At 36.0% G+C, this 25,095-nt stretch overlaps 2 protein-coding genes across 4 annotated transcripts; one reads left to right on the forward strand and one right to left on the reverse strand.

Annotated features, from left to right (window-relative positions):
* Positions 1 to 9,781: 9,781 nt before the first annotated feature.
* Positions 9,782 to 17,269, reverse strand: LOC141671791 (ATP-dependent DNA helicase Q-like 2). Of its 3 annotated transcripts, none has more exons than XM_074478147.1 (20): positions 17,180 to 17,269; positions 16,197 to 16,417; positions 15,626 to 15,772; positions 15,327 to 15,542; positions 14,976 to 15,080; positions 14,788 to 14,892; positions 14,589 to 14,711; positions 14,361 to 14,438; positions 14,065 to 14,101; positions 13,943 to 13,972; positions 13,257 to 13,309; positions 13,098 to 13,175; positions 12,955 to 13,020; positions 12,725 to 12,794; positions 12,571 to 12,624; positions 11,928 to 12,035; positions 11,704 to 11,768; positions 11,492 to 11,570; positions 10,861 to 11,075; positions 9,782 to 10,197 (listed from the first exon to the last, which is right to left on the reverse strand). In XM_074478147.1, exons 1-20 carry the CDS (start codon positions 17,244 to 17,246, stop codon positions 9,991 to 9,993), a joined length of 2,124 nt encoding a protein of 707 aa, XP_074334248.1. In that variant the 5' UTR covers positions 17,247 to 17,269; the 3' UTR covers positions 9,782 to 9,990. The 3 variants fall into 3 exon arrangements, with proteins under 3 accessions (XP_074334248.1, XP_074334247.1, XP_074334246.1); XM_074478146.1 differs by having other exon boundaries at positions 12,725 to 12,791; positions 13,943 to 13,976; positions 14,350 to 14,438; XM_074478145.1 differs by having other exon boundaries at positions 13,943 to 13,976; positions 14,350 to 14,438.
* A 481-nt stretch (positions 17,270 to 17,750) lies between these two features.
* On the forward strand, positions 17,751 to 18,335 carry LOC141673182 (uncharacterized). Its single transcript, XM_074479915.1, has one exon. It carries the CDS (start codon positions 17,751 to 17,753, stop codon positions 18,333 to 18,335), a length of 585 nt encoding a protein of 194 aa, XP_074336016.1.
* Positions 18,336 to 25,095: the final 6,760 nt, after the last annotated feature.

The following is a 25,095-nucleotide window of genomic DNA, read 5'->3' on the forward strand; positions in this document are numbered from 1 at the left end:
TGGTATTTTTCCATGCTTGTTAATGAGTGTTGCATTCTGAGTAAAACAAGCAGTCTGCACAGCTTCAGCCCAAAAGTAGGTTGGCAACTTTGTTTCATCAAGCATAGTTCGTGCAGCTTCAATAAGAGTTCTATTCTTTCTTTCAACAACTCCATTTTGTTGTGAAGTTCCAGGAGCAGAAAATTCCTGCTTTATTCCATAGTCTTTGCAGAACTCTTCCATGATCAAATTCTTGAACTCAGTGCTATTATCACTTCTTATGATCTTCACAGAATCTTTGACTAATTTATCCAGTTGCTTGACATGATCAATCAAAATTGATGCAGTTTCACTTTTTGTGTGCAAGAAATACACCCATGTGTATCTGGTGAACGCATCCACTATGACCATAGCATATTTCTTTTTTGCAATAGACATGACATTCACTGGACCAAATAGATCAACATGTAGTAGGTGATAAGCCTCAAGAATTGATGATTCAGTCTTGCTCTTGAAAGAAGATTTTCTTTGTTTTTCCTTCTAACATGAATCACAAAGGCCATCAGGAGCAAATACTGATTTTGGCAAACCTCTCACAAGATCTTTCTTGACTAGTTCACTTATATTGTTGAAATTTAAATGAGAGAGTTTCTTGTGCCAATTCTAGCTTTCTTCAATTGATGATCTACTTAACAGACAGTTGCAGAACCATCAGTACTTGTTGAAAGTTTGGCTTCATAAATGTTACCATGCATGTATCCTTTCAGAACAACTTTTCCTGTAAATTTGCTTACAACTTCATAGTGTTCTTCAAATAAATCCACATGATAACCTCTGTCACAGATTTGACTCACACTTAGCAGATTGTGTTTAAGTCCTAATACCAGAGCTACTTTTTCAATGATGACATTCCCCAGATTGATATTGCCATATCCCAAAGTTTTTCCCATGTTGACATCTCCATAATAAACACTTGGGTCAGCTTTCTCCACAAAGTCTGATAGCAGGGCTTTATTTCCAGTCATATGTCCTGAACATCCACTGTCCAGAACTAGGATGTTTTTCCTGTTGCCCTGCAATCACAAAGACCACTAATGATTAGTTTTAAAAACCCAAACTTGCTTGGATCCTTTGGCCTTATTAAGTTTGTTAACATTTGCAGCGGATCTAGCATCAGAGTTTATGTTAACATTTTTCTTATCACCATTTACACTATCGGACTTTGTATCAGAACTTACACTAGAAGGAACAATGCTAACTTTCTTTAAAGAAGATTTTATTTGATAATGATCATAGTACAAATTATGATATTCCTTACAAGTGTAAATGGAATGCCATAAACTACCACAATGAAAACAAGGATTTTGTGGCCTATATCTAACAGACTGACTCTTAACTCCTGACTTTGAAGGTAAGGAGTTTATGTTTTTATATTTCCTGCAAAAAGAAGCCAGATGGTTAGAATTTCCACAGTTATGACATGTTTTTCTGGGAGCATTAGGAACAGGCTTATAATTATTACTTTTATTCACACCTTCCTTTCCATTCCTATTTTTTCTAGGTGAATTTATCTTATTTACATTCTTAACATCTTTCAGCTTATGCTTAAGCTGCTTCTTTGTCATTAAACCTATGCTAACTTCAATTGGCTTATCCTGTTTTGGTTTATCAGAAGTTATTTTTCTTTAACTTCTGATTTATCAATATCAGACTTTACACCTACAAACTTAACAGGATTTACCTTAGGCTTTTGTTTAACAACTAGAGGCTCAATTTCTACAGTTCATTTACCATTCTTATCATCTCCATAACCTAAGCCTTCTTTCCAGTTTCCACTCCTTAACAAATTCTGAGTCGTTCTGCCAGAGTTAGTCCAAGTCCTGATAATCTCTTTTTCCTTTTCTAACTCAGTTTTTAGAGATTCATTTATTTTAAGTATTTCATCCCTAACATAAAATGCATCATCTTTATCTTACACATTTAAAGTTTGATCTCTATAACTAATGAACATGATTTTAAGATATCTTCTCAACTCATTAATATCATCAGTATGAAAGGCATAAGTAGTTTGAGGTAACTTTAAGTCCGCAATATCAGAACTGCTATTAGCATTTGCCATCAAGGCATAGTTCACCTTACTTTCAGAATCTGAAGTGTCTGTCCAGCTTTTCTTCTTTGTGACAAGAGCCTTGTCTTTGTCACTCCTCACTTTCTTGCAGTCAGGAGATATGTGGCCTTTCTCACCACAGTTATAGCATCTAACATTTGTGTAATCTCCTCTGTCAGACTTTCCTCCTTTGCCTTCAGATTTTCTGAAACTCTTCTTATCAGAACTTGCATCTTTCCTGGAAAACTTCTTTCCTTTTTCTGAATTTCATGTATGCAATCCTTGTGATTCCTTTCACCATAAGAGCACACAGCTTCATCATCTCTTCATCAAGATCCATCTCAGGCAAGCTTTCAGTTTCAGAGTCATCATCAGTATCAGAACTTGATGATTCAGTATCAGACTTTGTGATGAGAGCTTTTCCCTTGCCTTTCCTAGAGGCAGCTGCTTTGGAGGATTCCTCCTCAGCCTTAAGAGCAACTGTCCTTGACTTTCTTCCTTTTCTCTTGTTTCTTTGTTCCATCTCAAGTTCATGAGTCTTGAGCATCCCATAAATTTTATCAAGGGTTGTTTCTTCAAGATTATAGTTTTCTCTTATAGTGGTGGCCTTCAAATCCCAACTTTCAGGAAGTGCTAACAGGAATTTAAGATTTGAACCCTCAAATCATTCAAGAGTTTGACAAATCTGTCATATAAACCAGTTAATGACTCATCAGGCTTTGAGTTAAACTGCTCATACTCTTGAGTCAGTATTGTCTTCATGCTCTTCTTAATTGAATCGGTTCCCTGGCATCTTGTCTCCAAAGCATCACATATCTCCTTTGCAGTCTTGCAGTTGATTACCCTGTTTGACATTACATTATCAATAGCACTATGCAGCAAGTGTCGTACCTTAGCATCCTTAGCAATTGATGAGATATCTTCAACAGTGTAATCACTCTTCTTCTTTGGTACAGACTTTGCTGGTTCACCTGCAACTACAACAGAGAGTTTGGTTGGCTTGTGTGGTCCTTCATTGATTCTGTCAAGGTATTCTGGATCAGTAGCTTCCAGAAACATAGACATCATCACTTTCCATATGGAATATTTAGATGGTTTCAGTATGGGAACTCTAATAGTCTCATATTGACTATGGATTTGGGTCTTTGGAGGTTCTTCAGTTTTGGTGGGCATGGTTGGAGTTTGTTCTTCTTCAGACATGATTGTTTTCGGATCTTAAACTGTTTGTGTGTTAACAGATCTGCTCTGATACCACTTGTTAGGTCACACACACTGTAGAAGGGGGTTGAATACAGTGTTTATCACAATCAAATCGAATTAAAGAACACAAGTAACAGAAAACAAGTTTTATTAAACTCTGTTACAATATGCAACTGTCCTCTCTTAGTGATGAACAAATTATCACGAGATCTAGTTGCTAGGATTACAATAAATAATAACTTCGATTATGATAACACATATAGTGTAAACCCTATATCTGTGTTTATATACTACACAGTTACAAGATAATCGCTAATTGATATTGAATATGATTCTGTATCCTAAAATATATCAACTAGTTATCTTTACTTCAATTATTCTATTCTTCATAGAATTCCTTCTTCATGTATATCTCTTCTTGTGTTTGTCTTGATCTTCTTTCCTTACAATCAGCCGTTTTCCTTATCTGAAAGTCTCCTTAAGTCCTGATATTATCTTTTCATAAATATCTCTCGATAACTTAAATTCTGACAACTTTAAATTCTGACTTCAATATAAATGCTGATTTCCAGTTAAGTACTGATTTGTCCTGTTAAGTAAAATCTGAAAACTATACACAAATCATATTAGTCATGATATTATCAAATATATATAACAAGAACAAACACAAAACATGTATATATCAGTATATATACAGATTATATAATCATCATATGATTATACAACTCTCATGAATATCATATATTCAAAATATATACATACATACGCATATATAAACATAACAACATGTAAAATATACAAAATCGCATACATAACAGTCTTGAAATATTGTATACATGTTATCATCATAAAACCATTAAACACATAAACGAATTAAATACTTTTCGCAAGTAGCTCTGATGCCATTGAAGGGTTTCGAGCACATATACGCAACGGAAACAATAATTAAAAATGTAAAAATCATAATATTCGAAACCCGCCGCAGGATCCATGCGAAAAACATATATTTAATTTGTAGATCAGATTGTTTACCTTAAGAAGCTTTACCAATTGGTTGACTAATGGAGATCCAGAGCTTGTTCAATCACCACGCATCCCGCTCTCGCGATCTACGCTCTATCGATATCCACACGAATGCTTGAACTCAAGGATTGGATGTGTACTAGCACAAACTCGTTTTTTTCTTGCTCTCTCCATCTTCTCTCTTGGTGGCTAGGGTTTTAGTAAAAGTCTTGCTCCCCAAATCACACAAGAGATATTATATAGAGAGTATAATAAGAATTATAACTCTTAACTAATTAGGAGTTATTATTAATTCAAGAGATATTATATAAAGAGAATAATAAGAATTATAACTCTTAACTAATTAGGAGTTATTATTAATTCGAAATTCCTATTTGTATAATAATTAAGTCACACTTAATTATTTAACAAATAAATTTCATAATTAATATTAGTAAATTCGAATATCAATATTTATCTAATTAATTAAATCATAATTAATTAATATTATAAATAATTCGAATTACTTTAATATAATTTAAATCCAATTTAAATTAAATAATCCTTCAAGTATTCTAAGTGTGTGACCCTATAGGTTATTATAACGTTGAAACGAATTTTAAATCTAATTTAAATTGTAAACAATGAGCGGCATCTAGTAATACATCATTGCTACCCAAATAATAATAATTGAATCGGTGATCGAATAAACCTTTCGTAAATAATGTACAATGTAATATAATCCGTTTAACCAAATATTATAGATTAAACTAGAGGCATGTAACGTGTCATCATCATCATACTTTAATCCAAGTTTCCTTGATCAATGAGTAGACTATCATATCAAATCAACATTTGAGCGTGGTCACGCATTTCATAGTCTAGCTCATACAAGAGGCCAATAATATCACTCCTAAAATAGGAGGGTTAGATCTCATCTAGATCATTCATATTTCTCATACGATTCATAATATACCCAATGTCCACTTTTATCATTACCAGGTCAATGATAACTTTTAATGGAAACAATGTATATTAATTCTCGTATAGAAATTCAGGTCTAAGGACTATTACATCATTATCACTGTGAGAATTACTTATGACACAACAGACATGTATAATCTCACATTGGGTCTGTCCAGCACCATGTACATATACATTTTCCTGTGTTTTTTACTTTAGTATCATCATACCTATGATCAATGAGATGAGATCTTCAGTCAACAAACACACGAGTCTTAATGAATTATTATTGTCCTTTAATAATAATACTCGACTAGGGACCTTTAGGAATATTGATACTTTTCTCAAAATCTCATCTCTTAGCCACGTACTTAGAGATATAGAATTGCATATCATATTCCAAGGATATTTACTAATCTAACATTTATATCGCAATAAATTAAGAATTAATAAATTATAAAGGGAATAATCGATAGAACATAAACATTAATAATCCTAATGTCTTAAACTAAAACATCATAGTGTTGTCCTTAGGGCACAAACACTAACAGTTATGTGTGCAAGGGGCCACACATGATGGCGAAGTTTCCGAAATTGGGGTCATTGAGCGTAATGATCCAATGTGAGGATGAGGATCTGAGGAGGTTATCGACCTTGGAAAGGGTGGGGGAGCCACTGATGAAACCAGGGGTAACCTACCTTGGAAGTTTGAGGCTAGTTGAGGATGATCAACCCTCAACGAATGAGGAGAAGGGAGATCAAGCCAATAAGGAGGGCAAGGCGACTCAAGAAGGTGCTAAGGGCGGCATAACCAAGGGTAGTCCAAAGTCTCCAAAGGGAGAAGGAGTCAAGGACAATGAGTGTGTGTTGCTGGAAAAGTGGGGCAATGTGGCGATGTTGTCGAGGCGTCGCAACATATATTGTGCGCACGATCAAGGGAAGAGTCAGCATCGGTATCTCTAACAAAACTCAAGGGTCGACCAGAGATGAAGTAAATACTTGGTGAGCGACTCGTTAAATCAAAGGATTGGCCCCGAGTAGGCAATAGTTGGGGAGGTGGAGGGGTGAGGCACTAAGCAAGGTAACGTGAGAATTGGAGCCAAACTTGGAAGGCGTTGGAGCACTATTTAATGGCGACAACGTCGACGAGGGCGTCGACGAATTTTGTGGGGCAGAGTGTCATGCCCTGACAAAATTCAACCTTTTTGTGTACGCAAGATTCTAGAGAAGACCGGAATGGTCTGGGTGACTCTAGAATATAAAGGAATATTGTAGAAATCTTTAGGAGGCACTTGAAGATTTAAGAAGGATCTAGAAGATGGCGGAACTTGGTGGAGTTTGGTGGAACCTTCCGGAACCTTCAAGGCTTGGGAGCTTTCTAGATCTTTCTTATATATAAATATGTATATTCTAGATAGGTATATTCTAGAATAATCATTTATAGTTATATAGTAAAATAATCTAGAAGCATGTGGGATGTACATGTTCTAGAATTCTCTCCAAGTGGTGGAGGAGCCTATAAATAGGTGAAACCCCTCATTTGGAGAGACATAGTGGGAAATAGAAGGGATTGTGAGAATTGAGAGTAAAGTGAAAGCATTCAATTGAGAGACAAGTGAACTTGTCTAGTGAGGGTGAGTGTCAAACTTTATAATACTAGCAAGGGGCTAGTAAGGATCAAGGGAATCCAATTTTGTAATATTGGGTTACTTATAAAAAAAGGGTTTTGTTAGTAAAGTTGTGCATGTTTACTCTTACATTTGTTTAATATCCGCCGCATAAATGTAAGGGCGACATTTGAAGGTAAGGTTGGTCTAGTAGTTCGTTTGGTGGACGACAAGCGCTAGACGCGGGCACAATTGGAATTAGAAGGGTCGAACTCTAAGGTCATGGAAAACAGCTGACGTATCAGTATTGTTTCATTTTTCACTATCCGTTCTGTTTTGTGAAGAATGATTAAAAACATTCAAGTACATTGAACATGAATAGAGAAAGGTAATTACGATATATAAACTGAACTAAGCCCGTAGTCCATGCATCCCTTCGTCTTCCTAGACAGCAATTTAACTACTCGCCATTATTTTAGTACTTTCTTATCTTTGGGGAGCCTTGTGTTTGGATTACCTGGATTAATGAGGATCCGACAGGGATAGCTTTCACCAGTGATAATTCACGTATTGTATTAGTTTTTATACACACCCCTTTTCTAATGACTAGACCCACTCGAATAGAAAACTGGAATACCATATTACCTTCTCATTTGACATGAGAGAATGTACAGGATCGGAACTTATCTTCTAGCTTAATAAGATATGAAACAATACTACCAAAATTTGATGTCTCATGCACTTTACTCTTCAAATAGTTGTATACGTTTGCATTATCAGATTTAAGGATTACCTCTAGTAGGGCCGACTTCAAAAGAGATAATTAGACCATGACGGGTAGCTAAAGCTTCAGCAACATCAACCTCAAAAACTTCTTCCTTTTTTAAGCAAGTAGATAACATAACATCACCTACGTAGTCTCTCACAACAACCCCAAACCACAGAATCCTTCGACAAAGATGGCTGCATCAGAGTTGATCTTATATGTGTTTGATCACCACCTTCTATTATGTATTCCACCGCTTTTCATGATCGGCACAACTTTATTTTCCAGGTCATACTCATCGAGAACTTTTAGAGCTTTGTCCACAACAACATTCAGTGCGCTTCTATTTCGATCAAACCATAGGAGCATCTAAAAAATATTTCACCATTTTTTATCTTTTTAAGTACTCGAGAGAAAGCTTTACCTTTCTGCATTCCGGACTATTATTGTCACATGTTTGATGTTGATTACAATCGGTAGATGGTCAGATTTTCTATTTGGTAAATGGGGTGACAAAAGAGCCTGGAAACATATCTTTCCAAGTTTGGTTGATCAGAAACCTATCCAAACGTTCTTGTATATTATCCCTCCCACTCCTGTTATTGTTCCATGTATACTCATAGCCGATAAAACCCATATCATACAAATTGCATCTGTCAATGGCTCTTCGAAAATTATCTACATCATTTTAGTTTAATACTTCACCTCCTTTCTTCTCATTTGATGTAATAAATAAATTAAAATCCCCTGCACAAAGCCATGGAATAATGTCACTATTGCATAGACTTTCCATTAACTCACAAGTTTTGAATTTTTTGTCATCTTCTGGGAAGCCATACATACCAGTAAAACTCCATTTATTCCACTTCTTTGACGCCCTTCTCCAGTGCAACTTACAGCGATTGCATTTTTCAACTTCAACTTTCGATTTAAATTATCCCATTCCCAGTTTTTAAGTTTGATTTCTCTGAAAAACACAAACCGTGGAGACTCTAAATTGATCAAACATTTTAGAACATTCACTGCAAGGGGGCTCCCCAAACCCCTGCAGTTCCACGAAAGGCCTATCATGGCCCTTGGCGGCATTTTCATTTGGAAGGCATACCTTCTTTGTCATAGGGCCACAATCGAGTTCCATAACATCTGACTTTTCTTCAATACAAGAGTCCTTTTCTTTCCTGCAATATCAAAACCCATGGTTTGAGGTTAATTTTCTGTCCTCGTCTTTTGCTTCCATTTGCTATCTTCACTATTTCGGCCTTCTATTCCCTTATTTACTGATTCAATCTCATGCCCTCTATTCTTATCCCCGCTTATAAAATCATTCCGCGTTTCAGCAAGCTCCACCTCTTTATCATTTGTATCGTCTATCGTCCCTTTCTTGTGTTCTTATGTAATAGCAACATTTTCCAGCTTTCCAAGAACTTCTATCACATTCTCATCTGCACTCTCCTTCAGAGCAGGTTTAGGTTTTGTCACAACATTTGACTTGTCTGATTCTAAAAACGAGCCTACTTTATCTCAAGTCATTTTTGCATTAGTGTCGTTGTTTCTTCCTTTAAACGAGAGATTATAAACTCTTATCCAGAATGGTATATTATGAAGTTTTAACTCTGATGGTTTAACGTTCTCTTGAATATCACTAAGACATAAAGCATACCTGTAAAAATGCCATGGCTGTCCCTCGAGAACTCGAGCTTCGTCCTTCCAATGATGGAAGTGGAAGAAAAATATATTTTTCTCAATACAATTTGCTTCCATTCCACGTTTGGGGTGACCAGACATTTTTCATTGAGTGGGTTCCTCTACAACCCACTCAATTTCTTCTTCCGACACTTCTTCAGTACCTCCTTGATCATTGCCTTTCTTCAGTGTAGCCATATTATTTTCTACAAAAACAAACACGACTAAATCGAGAAAAAACCTTCTGAAAAGGATGAGATCTAGTACTATGACTAGAGGCGCCCTCCCAAGAGTACTCAAAACCTAGAGGGAATACAAAGTATTAGAATTTATGTTGCCTCAGTCTTCTAACATTACTGAATATCAAACAAAATTTTGTAGTCAAACTGCAGGTTCCAGTAGTATCAATAAGTTTAACATTTATACCATACAACTCCGATGGATTAACTTTCAAATTAAAGAAATCAAAGAGAATAGTACTTTTAATCAATAGGCTGCACTATTAACATTCTACCAAACTTTCAGTTCACTGGTTTGAAATACTCAATGACTTCATATTGATTAATTAGTAAGAGTACTGAGTAGAGAAGGTCGTACAAAACAAATTCTGCTGGGTGACGTAACATAAGGGTCAAATAAGAGCCCCGCATAATTACATTAACCTTCACAAAATCTTAATCCTTTCATTGCTCATCTTCACTACTGTCAACAACAACAAGATTCTTGGCAGATTTTAGCTTTTTAGCATGACTTCTTTCATGCTCCTTCTCTGGTGAATAATCCACAGAATGGTCCAACTTTTGGTTCTCAGACTCATCATATCTCTTAATTTCTTCTAATATCTTGCTCCCATATTTTTCAGACTTTAACTTTCCAATTATGTTTTCTAACTGCAACAACAGAAGTTATACCAAAAGTTATGTTCAATGAATCCGAAAAGCAACAGAGACGATGCAAGTTTAATGTTAAAAACTGCAGTCCTTATACGTGGAAATGTGCCATCTAGTGCTTTCGGCATTATAATACCATTATCTGCGTATTATCTGCTTATTATGACGAAATATTTAAGCAATCTCTTGTTTGGACCACTTTTATGAAGAATAATAAAACATCAAAAAAATTACTGCTAATTAATTCATATGAAACGGCTGTCTTTAACAAACATATATAACAAATAATTACAAAAGAGCAAGTAAAATCATTTTGATTGCAGAGTATATCAAATTGCAAAAAAAAACATATTATCTAAGCCAATAAATTCATGTATAGCTAAACAACAACTTCACCGCAGACGTTTCTTTTGAATAAGGAACCCGTAATTTAACTGCTAAACCTACTAACCATTAATTAATTTCTTTATGATTTGATACAGATATCAAGATATACAATATCAGCAACACTTGCAAGTGAATAATAAAGTATAGCATTTTGAAGAAGTTGACTGCAAAAACTCAAAGCACAACAAGAGGAAATTTGGATGGAGAGTGGTGTTTACTAAACATAAATGTGGTGTTTAATAAACATAGATGGATCTTAGTAGTAAGGCCTTTTACCTCTTTCATAGTTACAGGTTTTTGAGAGCTAAGTCTGCTGATCTGTTGAGTAGATAGTACAGAATGAGGAAATATTCCTCCATGAATCGCGGATAGTTCTTTACGCAATTCATCAAGCTTAAGTTCCAATTCTGAAGACCTGTTACGCTTGGATGCTTTCACGAGTTCCTTGCTATTCTTCTGTACACTACTTACAATCTTAACAATCTTCTTCCCTGCATGTAAAAAACAACAGATTCTCAATGTCTTTAAGGAATAAATAGCATCCATATCTAAGGAAAAAATTAGAATCACGAGTAACACCAGCTAGATATAACTGCCACCCGATCCAAATTTCTTTTGTCTATTTTCCGAACATAAATCAAGTGACACATTAGACAAAGAAAAGTGGATAATCTAGAAACATATTTGTTCGACATTTAATAGTTCAACATTAATCTGACAATCACCTTATTATATAGATTAAAATTCGTAGCCTACATAACCCCACTTGTAATATAAATTAACATACAAGATAATATGTGCCTTCAGATAGTGTAAACAAAATATATATAGAGCCTGTTCCACTACAAACTATATATCAAATGAAAGCATAGATGAACTGACAATTATCACATTGGAAGTACTATACCTTCCAGCACTTGTCTTGCAAGTGGCCCTACTGTCACATAAGCATTTGTAGAATAAGCTGTATGCTGAAATTCCTCCTTCTGCAAATTTCAAAATTTTGGGCTAAAAGCAAACTAAGAAAGATACTGCAATTTTAACAAAAAACGGTAGCAACCAGACAGAGTAATGTGCTACGCGTTTTACATTAAAAACTGAATAATGCAGATTTTATACCAATACACGATCTAGTATAAGCTGAACCACAAGTTGCTCTAATTCATCCTTTTTTAGCTCGGGATCTGTGTCATGCAGGCAGTGGCAACTATAATATTAGATACTACGAGCAAGTTGGACAAAAATAAAAGTACAATCATGGGTATAAACTTGATTGAATGCCATAACCAGAAATAAGACATAATTTTTTAGTGCACATATAATAAGCCGGGCTAATGAGTTACCTGATCCCTTATTCTTAACTTTCATTTTGTCCACTAGTTGTAACATTGTTACTCTCTGTTCATTCTCTTGAATATCTTGTAGCAATGATACCATAACTTTCGCATGATCTGAAAATAGTTCCATTACAAGTATGCAGGCAAGTCACTATAATAATATTGTTGAATAACTCTTACTAACAAATAATAAATAATTATGAGATACATATCATAATATAGGATAGGCGAACAAACCCTCTCCGCAAAACATCTATGGGCTCCTATAAATTCTCGAACAATATTCAACTACAAATTTATAGGCTCATAATTATTATCTACCACCCAATATAGCTACTTTCATCATTTTTCTGAAAGAATACGAAACCATTTTTTAACAATAATGTGCTTCCTTCCGTCAGCTACTAGTTTCACTATATCAATTCTTCTTTGTGCATACACACTAAATATTTTATTACATATATTTCAAATGCCAGCATCTGGGCTAAATGCCAAAAGCTGAAGCCCTATTCTAGTTCTTGGAACATAAGCAATGAACATACGGTGCAGGTATGCATAGACCATAAAGTAATTAATATCTTCAGCTTAGGCAACATTGTTCGGAAAAGGTTAATGAAACATTATTGTCCTACGAGGTCATAAAACATACCAGATACATCTGTTTCCTTGACCTCGTCCAAAAAGGAACAGTTGTCGCACATTTCTGAAATAAAGTAAGTTTACCATTGCACGAGTCAACAGTGTACATCAAAGGATAAAAAATTAGAGAAGACTACAAAAAATGGAAAAATTTAAATAAATACCATTACAATCTTGCAAGGGCTCCGCAAAATGTCGGAAAAATGCACTTCGGCGGCATTCTGTTTTGGACTGCTATGAAAGAAGTATTGAAATTGTTATGCTAACAGAGATAAAAAAAATTGAATTGAGTGTAAAAATAAGTACTGCTGCCTTAGAAGACATCATGCATAATGGATACTTTGAATTTGATAACAGGGTCCTGTGAAGTGATAAATGGGATCTGAAATTTCACCTGACAATATCGAACTATGCCATAAAGATTCTCCAAACCACAATTCTCATAGAAGACCATCGAGCTCTGAGTTAAAAATATATTACAGAATAATAACAGTATATAAATAAATTTATAAAAACACTTCATGAACAAATTCGTACCTGCCTCTGGGCATCGGCGGGCCTAAAGTACAGTAGACATTCTGAAGGTAGTCCATCTCGTCCGGCTCGACCACTTTCCTGTAACCAACCAAGTTAGATGGAGAGAACCTATTTTGACCATTTATAATAAAAGCATATGCAGTGAAACACAACAAAGACCTGGTAGTATGTCTCCATTGATTTGCTGAGTGTGTGATGGATGACAAACCTGACTAAAGGCAATCATCATATACATCACCAATATAAAACATGTTTAAAATATTAAATGGGCACAACAAACTAATAAGTGATATCTGACTTGTTACTTCTGATTTAATAAAAGGCATCTAAAGTCGATTTTTGTAGACCAACTATAATGTAGCCCTTGAGATTGTTGGTGGTGTTTTTCAATGAAAATAATCTAGTAGATAATATCACTTCCTATGAAGAGGACTATTTTTTCCGTTGGGGTGGCATTGACATTTATGTAAGATGATGACATGTATATATATTCTTCCATCATTATTGTGGCATGTTAAAGGGAAAAATCATTGCAACGCTGGAGTGGATCCTGATTGTGTTGATTGTATGGAAGATAAGGTTGTTTTGAAGAGTAAGGGTGGTTTAGTGCATCTCAGATGTTTGTTTCTTTTCTTTTCTCATTAAATAGATAAAGTAAAAAGTTACAAGAGCGAGAGAGGGGGGAGGGGTAGGGATGAGAGATACAAGGGGGAAATCAAATGAGAGTATGAAACACCAAAAAAATTGTTTAACGGCCCAATACTTTAATTTGTTGACAAGAAACATCATCAGTTGCAATAGTAACGTCTTTTTAGATAATTAGTTCATAGTAGCTGTAAACTAACCATCCGGTTTGTTAATTCCCATTCCAAACGCTACCTGTCAAAAAGGTTTTTAGTCTTAACAATTCAACATGGTAAAGGAGACCATAAATGCAATCAAAGAACGACGACAAAGGTATACATACCGTACCAACAATCACTTGCAACTTGCCACTGCTCCACCTATATAAATTTATTTTATAAGAGACCTCGGCCAGCCGAAATAAGAAAAACTAATAACTCAGCTGCTAGATTGGTACAAAGTGAAAAATTCAATTGGCATATGCGGTGAGTTCAGTAAAATATGCGATGTAAATCTTCAGAAATCATTAAAAAAATACAACATGATATAGAAAAAAAAGAACAAAGAAAATGTAAGATACTGAAGACATAAGCATGTACTACTTGCATATAAAATCAACAATGTTTACCGCATATGAACCTTTTCACGAGCGTTTGCATCCATATCTGCATGATAATAATTAGCTGATATTCCTTTCTCGCGTAGTTCCATTGCAACCTAAAATTTTGAAAATGTAGGAAAGACATTGGTCTTCACAATTTTGACATAATAGTGGTTTAGAGGGATCTTATAAACATGGTTTCTTAAAGTTATTTTTCATATGGAACAAAATGAGCATGACCTTAATGAAATGAAGCAGTTGCCTACCTGTTCACACTCTCTCCGGGAGAAGCAATAAACTATTCCTGACTCATTGTTTGAATAAGAATTGTGAATGAACTCGGCAATTTCATCAATAACCATTTTCCCAACAGATGGTTTTTCACGTACCTACAGAGAAGACCTTGGTTTAGCACTAATTTTGCCAGAAGAAAAAAAGAGATGTCCACAAGATGAAGGTCTATACCATATAAAAAAGGTTTGGCCTATTCACAGTGCTAACAAATTTGACACATTTCGGAATGCGAAGCATCTCAATAAGATCTAGTTGAACTTTCTTTGTTGCCGTAGCCTGTAAACAGTCAAAAATAGAAGTATCATACACGGTGATGCATAATAGAAGCAATTCACTAATTTGGGAAGGATTCTACTCACTGTCAAAGCAATTACAGGGATGCTTGGAAACTGTGTCTTCAAAATACCAAGATTCTTGTAGTCTGGACGAAAATCATGTCCCCACTGGCTACAACAGTGTGCCTCCTTCACAAACCATTCCATATATTAAACAAAAACCAATAATCACTTGAAAATAGGAGCCCGTCAATATATGGGAGAGAGATATCCATGTGAAAAACGAGAACATATTGCGAGACACCGTCCATACCCATGCTAAAAGATTAGCAATGGGAGATAGTTGACTTTTAAGGTATTACCATTAATGTTTGTCCAAAAAAAGATAAATTAAATTATTGCAGGAAATACACTAGAACAAAGTGATGAACTCACGTCGATTGAAATCAGAGAGAGACGGGAAGCATTGTAACACTTTTCAAGTTTCGACATAAACCTCTTGCTCTTAGAAATCTTTTCTGGTGTGACATACAGTATTTTAAGCTCACCTTCAGCCTTTTCAAGAGCGTTGTAAATAAACTTTTCATTCTCTTTACTAGTTGTTGAGGTTAACATGTATGCTGGGATGCCTAAAGCAGCCAAACCCATTACCTGCATTACTGATTGTTATGAAAAACCTATAACAGTGAATAGTTTAATGTTCATACTATAGGATATTTGAAAATATTAAGCACCTGATCCTGAATAAGAGAAAGCAAAGGACTGACGATAAGAGCGACTCCATCCCGCATAATAGCAGGAAGTTGGTAACAAAGACTCTTGCCACCACCAGCTGCCATAATTACCAAAACATCTCTTCCACTCATGACTGCATTTATAATCTGGCCATGTAAAATCACCACCACAATATAAATTTTTATGTATCATATGATACTTCAATTTCAAATTAAGACTTTAGAGAATATACATTCCAAATATAAACATATATACAGTTTAATTTCTTACAGTGTCATATTGCTGAGATATAAATTAAGAAACAAATTGAAAGATTCAGAAACAAATGACTGAGAAATATCACATGAGGACTGCCAGACGTAAACCACATAAATAACTGCATTCTTATAATTTTATAAACAACGAACAGAGACCAAGAAATATGGTTTCTGAACCCAAAAATCAAAAATAGGAATTTCATCACATTACACATATTAAAAAAGATAAATGAGCACATTAAACATATTGGTCTTAAGGATTTATTAACTAACTACAAGATAATGTAGCAAAGCAGACTCAAGCATGATTAACCTCTCGTTGATTTGCACGGTAGGAAGATATCCCAAATACATTCAACCCAACATCATTTACTCGAAAATCCCAGTCAAATTCCCCTGACCAGTTCTCCGAAGTCCCAGTCGTAGCATCTTTATTTTCGCTAGAAGATACTTCACAGCTTTCAAGCAAGGCTTTTAATTCAGATTGTCTGTCATACAAGTTCTCTTGCCGATCCAAAAATACCTTTATCTGGTCTGTACAAGTAACAAAAAACTTAAATACTCTAGACTCATAATTCAAAAAACCCTACACAATCAAAGTTAATGTTGTTTCAACAAAGCTTCCATACTTCCTGTACAGTCTATCACATTATAGTGACTTTCAGCAACGTCTCAATTGATTTTACAAACTCTCATACTATTCGCAATTGTTTTGATATATCACATAAAATTCTTATTTCGCCAAAATTTCTCCACACTTAATAAGAATAAGGTCTATACACATTTAATATTTTCCGCTACCTAAGTGAAACGTATTGATCATCTTTATTTATAATTAAAGTTGTCTCCAGCTACCAACAACACTTCACATTCCCTTTCTTAAACACTAATAAGCTCGGTCCAGCTATCTTCGAAATATCAAACGAAAACCGAAAGAAAATTACTAATATACTACCGCATTACTAATCCTTCTCCTAAAAAAACATAAATATCGAAAAAACAACACAAATTCAAGTGTGTAGATAACCCATTCAACAATCAGACATACATAACCATCACATTTTGTCCTATTTATCAATCCATTACACGAAAACGCAATCGAAATCGCTTCTCCTCATTCTCAACTAATAATCATCACATCACTTTCCACTAATCACACTAATTCTAAACAGAAACAATTAACAATGAGACAAATAATCAAATTAAATACATAATCAAAAAAACAAAATTAGAAATATAAACAAAAATAAAACGAAACTAAATTATATTAAATTAAATTAAATTAAATTAAAGTACCTTGAACGTCTTGAAGCTCTACTTCAACGCTGAGAAGCTCTTGTAAGATTTCTTCAGTATCTGCCATTTGTATTTTTAATTTTCAAGCCCTTGTAAAAATGTTTTGTACAGATTATATATTTTTTTGTGGGCCGAGGTTTTGGATTGAGCCCAGTAGTTTTGTTTATTAAAGGCCCATTCCGAATTGAGGAAATAGGGTTACGCTTTGTGTTTCAGGGTCCATTTTACTTTAAACAAATAGTCCGTCAATCCCCTCCGATTGTTTATTTCTGAGAAAGTGTCCGCTAGGCATTTTAAGGTTTAAGGTGCATAAAAAGTATTGTTATATAACTTATTTTTACAATTTTCTTTTTCTGAATAATAGTTGAATATTTTAATTTTTATTTAGAAAAAAAAAATTGTAAAAAAAATTATAGAACTATACTTTATATGCACCTTAAAATGCGTATCAGACACTCTCTAAAAAATGTAAATAATTGAAATGGACGGAGGGAGTATATTTATTTCTTGGAGTTGTGTTAATTATTTGTGATTGAAAACATTATAGTGAATACCCGATGGAAACATAACGATGGAAACATTGAAAGAGAAAGAGAGTTCAGTAAGGATTAACTACCCGATATTAACAAAAAGCAACTATGCAGCTTGGGCATTGAAAATGAGAGTCTATATGCAAGCTCATGGTGTTTGGAAAGCAGTCGAAACAACAAACACCAAAGACGGAGTAGAAGACAAAACTCACAAGATGGTTTTAGCTGCGATCTATCAAGGCATCCCCGAGGACATCCTACTATCTGTCGCAGACAAGACAACAGTGAAAGAGGCTTGGGATGTTGTGAAGACGATGTGCTTGGGTGCAGATCGGGTTAAGAAGGCGAGGATCCAAATGTTGAAGGCTGAATTCGAGTTTCTGAATATGAAAGACACGGAATTGATCGATGACTTCTGTATGAAGTTGAATGTTATTGTGACCAATATACGTGGGCTGGGAGAAAATATTGACGAAGCATATGTAGTTAAGAAGCTACTACGAGCTATCCCGTCCAAATTCTTGCAAATCACGTCCACAATAAAACAATTTTGTGATTTAGAGAAAATGACCATTGAGGAGGCAGTAGGGTCATTGAAGGCACATGAAGAAAGGTTATGTGGATAAAGCGAGAACAACGGAGGACAACTAATTTTAACCGAAGAGGAATGGAGGAAACGAGAAGGCAACGAGAGTCAGCTGTTGCTCACAAGGGAGGAATGGCTGAGAAAATCAAAGAAGGGAGAGACGTCTTCAGGGTCAAAGAATCAATACAGAGAAGGACGTGGAGGACAGGACAGAAGCAAAGTCAAATGCTTCAATTGTGGCATATATGGCCATTATGCTGCTGAGTGTCACAAGGCACGCAAAGAAAGACCAAAGGAACAGAGAACCGAGGTAAACCTGACACATACTTAAGATGATGAGCCCGCCTTACTGATGATGGAATTAAATGGCAAAACTAGAGATATGCTGCTACTTAAAGAAGGCTAAGTGACACCCAAGCTGAGCAGAGACTATGAAAAACGGGAAGAATCAAGCCTCTGGTATTTGGACAATGGGGCTAGTAACCACATGACGGGATTTCGGTCCAAGTTTAAGAATCTGGACGAGGGTGTGACAGGCCAGGTGAGATTTGGTGATTGTACAATGGTTGAAATCAAAGGAAAGAGTTCAGTTGGATTTAAATGCAAGAATGGAGAAGAGCTCGTGTTTAAAGAAGTTTACTACATCCCTGATCTCTGCAACAACATCATTTCCCTAGGGAAATTATCTGAAAATGGGAACAAAGTGGTATTGACGGGAGATTTTTTTGTGGGTTTATGATGATCAGGGATGTCTGATTATGAAGGTTGAGCGTTCAGCCAACAGATTGTATAAAATATTTCTTGAAACAGTTAGGGAGTCTGTTTGCTTAATGTAAAAATTGGAGGAGTCAACAAAGCTTTGGCATTCAAGACTGGGGCACGTAAACTACCAGGCTATGCAGATGATTTCAGTGGGAAAGATGACACAGGGTTTACCAGAATTTAAACAACCAAAAGAAGTATGTGAGGGCTGTCTAATGTCAAAACAGACCAGAAGGCCGTTCTCACAACAAACAGAATTTCACGCAACACAATGCTTGGAATTAATTCACGGAGACCTTTGTGAACCAATATCACCTGAAACGGCAGCTGGTAACAAGTATTTTTTTCCTCCCAGTTGATGATTTTAGTCGTATGATGTGGATTTATATGTTGAAAAGTAAAGATGAGGCATTAGATGCGTTTAAAAAATTCAGAGTTTTAGTTGAAAAGGAATCAGGAAATGAGGTTAAAGTGTTTCGAACCGATCGAGGTGGGGAGTTTACTTCAAAAGATTTTACCAAGTATTGTGAAGATGTTGGTATTGTGAGAAACTTTACCACACCTTATTCTCCCCAGCAAAATGGGGTAGTGGAACGTAGAAACCGGACCGTAGTAGCCATGGCTCGTAGTTTTATGAAAGAAATGAAGATGCCATCTGAGTTTTGGGCTGAAGTTGCACGATACTCGGTTTATATTTTAAACCGGTTACCCACCAGAGCCCTCTCCGGGAAAACTCCATATGAAGCTTGGCACAAGAAGAAGCCAGAAGTTGGACATATCAGGGTGTTTGGTTGTGTGGCACATATGAAGTTACCAAGTGTGCACACAACCAAACTAATTGACAGGAGTAAGTTAGTGGTTCATCTTGGTAGGGAACCCGGAACCAAGGGATATAGTATGTTTGATCCAGTATCGGGTTCTATAAATGTAAGTAGAGACTTAGTGTTTAAAGAATGCAGAGGCTGGTTGAGGGAAGAACAGAAATAAGATAACGTTGCTACTGCTGGTGCTCCAAATTTCTTTGAGATACTTGGGAGTCACTCGAATACTCACAGTGAAGAGGTACTAGGGACCCCTACCAGTCCCAGCTTAGCTACAAATATGGGGGATGCAACAAGTCAGTCTGCGATCAGGGAGATCAATGTACACCATGATACTAGTACACCTAGCAGTAGCAGTAGTAGTGACCAACCCAGAAACTTCCGCCTTCTTAGTGAAATATATGATGAAACACAGGAAATTGAAATTGAAAATGAGTTGTTTTTGTCAGGCATGGATGAGCTTGCCAATTATAGAGAAGCAGCAACAATTGAAGCCTGGGAACTAGCTATGCAGGCTGAGATGCAGTCCATTGAGAAGAACAATACATGGAAATTGGTGGAATTACCAGAAGGACATAAAGAAGTAGGCTTAAAGTGGGTCTATAAGCTGAAACGAGATTCATATGGTGAGATATTGAAGCATAAAGCATGTCTTGTCACAAAGGGATACGTCCAAAGGCAAGGTATTGATTGTGATGAAGTCTTTGCGCCTGATACACGACTTGAAACTGTGAGGTTGTTACTGGCCCTTGCAGCAAAGAAAGGGTGGGAAGTACACCACTTAAATGTCAACTCTGCTTTTCTGAACGGCGAGTTAGAGGAAACAGTTTATGTGTCACAGCCAGAGGGTTTCGTAACAAAGGGAAAAGAACACATGGTATACAAATTGGTGAAAGCTCTTTATGGCCTTCGACAAGCCCCACGTGCTTCGTACTCAAGGTTGAGCAAATATTTAGAGAGTTTGGGGTTTGAAAAATGGCCTTATGAGCATGTTGTCTACAATAAGCGAGAAGGAGATGAAGCATTAATAATTGGTGTTTATGTTGACGATTTGCTGATTACAGGAACTAGTCTTTCAATCATTAACAAGTTCAAAACACAAATGAATAAGGAATTCGAAATGAGTGACATGGGAAAGTTGGCATACTATCTGGGGATAGAGGCTAATCAGCAAGGGGAGTTCACGGAACTTAAGCAGAACGCGTATGCTCGAAGGCTACTTGGGAGGGCTGGTATGACTGAATGTAACGCATCAAAATATCCAATGGAAACCAAGTTGCAGCTGAACAAGGATGAGAAAGGTAAAGTTGTTAATCCAACTGAATATAAGAGCTTCGTGGGAGGGTTGAGGTATTTAGTTCATACACGCCCCGATATTACATATGCAGTTGGTATTGTCCGTAGATTTATGGAACGTCCTACAATGTTACATCAGAATGCAGTGAAACGTATATTACGTTACATAAAAGGAACGATTGAGTTTGGGTTGGTATACACGGAAGGAGCTGGAAATTACATGCTGTCAGGATGAGTGTATGGCGGCAACAGCAGCAGCATGTCAAGGGGTGTGGTTGAAGAATTTGCTTGTTCGAATTACTGATATGAAGTCGTGTCCAGTGGTGATATATGTGGATAATCGTTCTGTAATTAACTTGGCCAAAAATCCAGTTTTTCACGGACGAAGTAAACATATCGATATCCGATATCACTTCATTCGTGAGTGTGTTGATCGAGGTGAGATTGTGCTCAAACATGTTCGTACAGAGGAGCAACGTGCAGATGTTTTAACCAAGGCAATGTCAACGATTAAATTTGAGAAGATGTGAGCACTATTGGGCATGAAGGACTTGCAGACACCAGCTTAGATTAAGAGAGACTATGTTGGGAGTTTTTAATCTAAGCTTATTATTATCATTATTTTTCTTGAATAAATGTTAGCTGGCTGCGAGTTTGTAGTTGTGCAAATAGTCAGGTAGAAGTAGTCAGAGGTTGTTTCAGTATTTGTAGGAAGAGTCAGGGGTAAGTGGGAGTCATGGAGATAAACTAGGAGATCTCTTAGTAGACGTTAAACACTGTAGCTTCATATTTTGATGAGAATGTAACCCATCAATTTATTCAGAAATATCAGGACTTAACTTTCAGTTTCTTTATTCATACAAAACGTGTATGTGTGTGTCTGGCTTAAACACTTCAAATTATACAAAATGCTGTAAAATGGTGGCTCGGCTGTTAAGATTCAAGGCTGGTAGAAAAAAATGAGGTATCCTAGTCAGACCTAGGAATTGCTGCAATATGTCTTCTGGTTACAAAACTTGGCAATAGTGTCAAACCAAGAACTGGTTGATATCCTACATTATTGTGCAAATAATAGGTCCATCAGAATTCAAAAGCAGTTCATGGTTACATATTAAAATGTAGCCTCCCTTGAGAGGACCTGTTAGTGTTATTCAATTATGTAGCCTATTTTTATTCGAAATGCTCAGATTATAGTGTAGCCAAGTTGGTATTTAATAATTTGCCTCAAAAAAATATCTTTTTAGGACAGTGATGATTGCTGGGTGTACAGGTAATGGATTTCTTAGTGATGGGTTCGAGTACTTTTCCAAGATGCAGGAATATGGATTTACGTGTTCTGCAATCATCCAGTTACACATTATTATAGAATGTATTGATCGTAGTAAAGCGGTGCATGCTCAGATTGTGAAAAGAGGATTTGAATGTCATACTTTTGTGAACATGTCTTTTATTAACATGTATGCAAAGTTGGGTGAGGTTGATGATTCTTGTCGGGTATTTAGCCCCGCACTGCCTGAATGAAAAACTAATAACTGAAGACACAACTTCATACCTGTTTTATCTCCACCTCTTTCCTAAATAAACTGAACCATTAAGACCTATGCTAACTGCATACAAACACCTATAAGCACATATAGGTATAGCTGAGTTATTCAAAAAATAATCACAAGGAAATACCTAAATAATTGATTACGTTTAGATTAAATAATTACTCTAACAAAATTCCCCCTAATCTAAACGTGATTAAGATCCTTGACTCCCAACAAACAAGGCATCTTTTCAAATTTGACAACTGACATGGGCTTGGTTAAGATATCAACTCGCTGTAATTCAGTAGATACATTCTTGATGATGATAGAACATTTCTCCATGCACTCTCGGATGAAATGATAAAGCACATCCATGTGCTTAATATGACCATGAAATACTGGATTTCTTGTCAAATCAATGGTAGACCTATTATCAATATAAATCACAACTGGACCAGCTTTGATATTTGTAATTTGACTCACTAGACTGTGCAACCATATTCCTTGACATGTTGTAGCTGTAACAGACATAAACTCGGTTTCACATGAAGATAGAGCCACACATATTTACTTTTGAGACACCCATGTGATCAACGATTCATCCAGATAAAATTCCATGCCACATGTGATTTTCATGTCCATAACATCTCCTTCAAGATCACTATCCAAGAATCCAGATAACATATAATCCCATCGTCCTTTGGTGGAAAGCAAACCATAATTTAGTGCCACCTTTATATACCTCATAATACTCTTAACAGCATTTTTATGTAGCATAGTAGGCCTCTACATGAATCTGCTCACCACCCCAAAAGCATATGCAATATCTAGCGTGTATGTACCAAGTACCTCAAACCGCCCATCATACTTTTAAACTATGAAGAGTTAATTTCCTTCCCATTTTCATCTTTATGTAACTGAATCTTTGGCTCCGTCGAAAACTTTACTGGATTGTAATCGGACATGTTGCAGTTAATCTCAAACTTTTGAACGTTACAGTAGAATTTAGGAGAGTATTTTATTTATCTGAAGTAGTAATTTAGTCTAGCATATTTTTAGGAGTATGAATAAGTCAAGAGGTAATGGAGTCTATTTAGGAAACCACTTCCAGTAGTGTGCTAGTTTGTTACATTTCAGTTTCTTTGTTTTGTTCTTCCTTTATATATTGATGTAACGTTCATTTAATAAAAATAGCTGATGACACATTGTCAAGCAAAATCATTTTGTTTACTATATATAGTTTATGCAATAACTGTTGTAGAGGCAAGAAGTGGTATCAGAGCTTGAAGGTCTTGGTAGATGGTTTTATCACCAAGGATTGAGGTGAACAAAGGAAAAGGAGGCTCATACGGCCAGAGTTACCCTATGCTGGATAGAAGCAACTATACGGCTTGGGACCTTAAAATGAAGGTATATTTGCAAGCACAAGGAGTCTGGAACGCAGTAGAGCAAGTGATCCCAAGAAGCTTGTTGAGCAGAAGAAAGACAAATTGGCGCTGACAATAGTGTGTCAAGCAATTCCTGAAGATGTGTTCTCAATTGCGGGTAAGAAAATATTGAAGGATGCTTGGGAAATGATAAAGACATTGTGCCAAGGTGTAGACAGAGCAAAGAAGGCACGCATTTAAACTCTAAAATCTGAGTTCGAAATGCTGAGTATGAGCGGAAGTGAAAAGATTGAGGATTTTCACATTAGAATGAACAGTCTTGTTACAAATATATGAGCCCAGGGGGAAACAATGGAGGAATCTTATATCGTAAAGAAATTACTACGTGTTGTTCCTACTAGGTTCCTACGGATAAGTTCGACACTGGAGCAACTTGGAGGTATGGAAAATATGACGGTCGAAGAAACAGTGGGTTCTCTCAAGGCACACGAAGAACGAATAAAAGGGAAGACAGAAATGAAAGAAACTCAGCTTATGCTAATAGAAGATGAATGGACCAAACATGAAGGAGAAGAGAAGAAGTTACCGTTGACACGGGAAGAGTGGCTGAAGCGAAACAATGATGACATATCAAAACATAAAAGTTATGGAAATTTTAATAAATGCAATATCAAATGCTACAACTGTAACATTTATGGTCATTTCGCCTCAGAATATAAGAAACCCGGGAAGAATAAAGGAATGCACGAAGTTGAAGCAAATATGGCTATATTGGATGATGATGAACCAGCACTGCTCTTAGCCAAACATGACAAAGAAGCGCCAAAATTACTGTTAAGTGAAGACAAGATACTCTCCACACAATTGCCAAATAATGGAGATTATGTAGGCGAATCAAATGTCTGGTATCTCGACAATGGCGCGAGCAATCATATGACGGGGTTTAGAAGCAAGTTCTCAAAATTGGATGAAAGCATTTTTGGCCAAGTTCGATTTGGAGATGG

Source organism: Apium graveolens, chromosome 7 (assembly GCF_009905375.1).
Source record: "Apium graveolens cultivar Ventura chromosome 7, ASM990537v1, whole genome shotgun sequence".
Classification (NCBI taxonomy): domain Eukaryota; kingdom Viridiplantae; phylum Streptophyta; class Magnoliopsida; order Apiales; family Apiaceae; genus Apium; species Apium graveolens.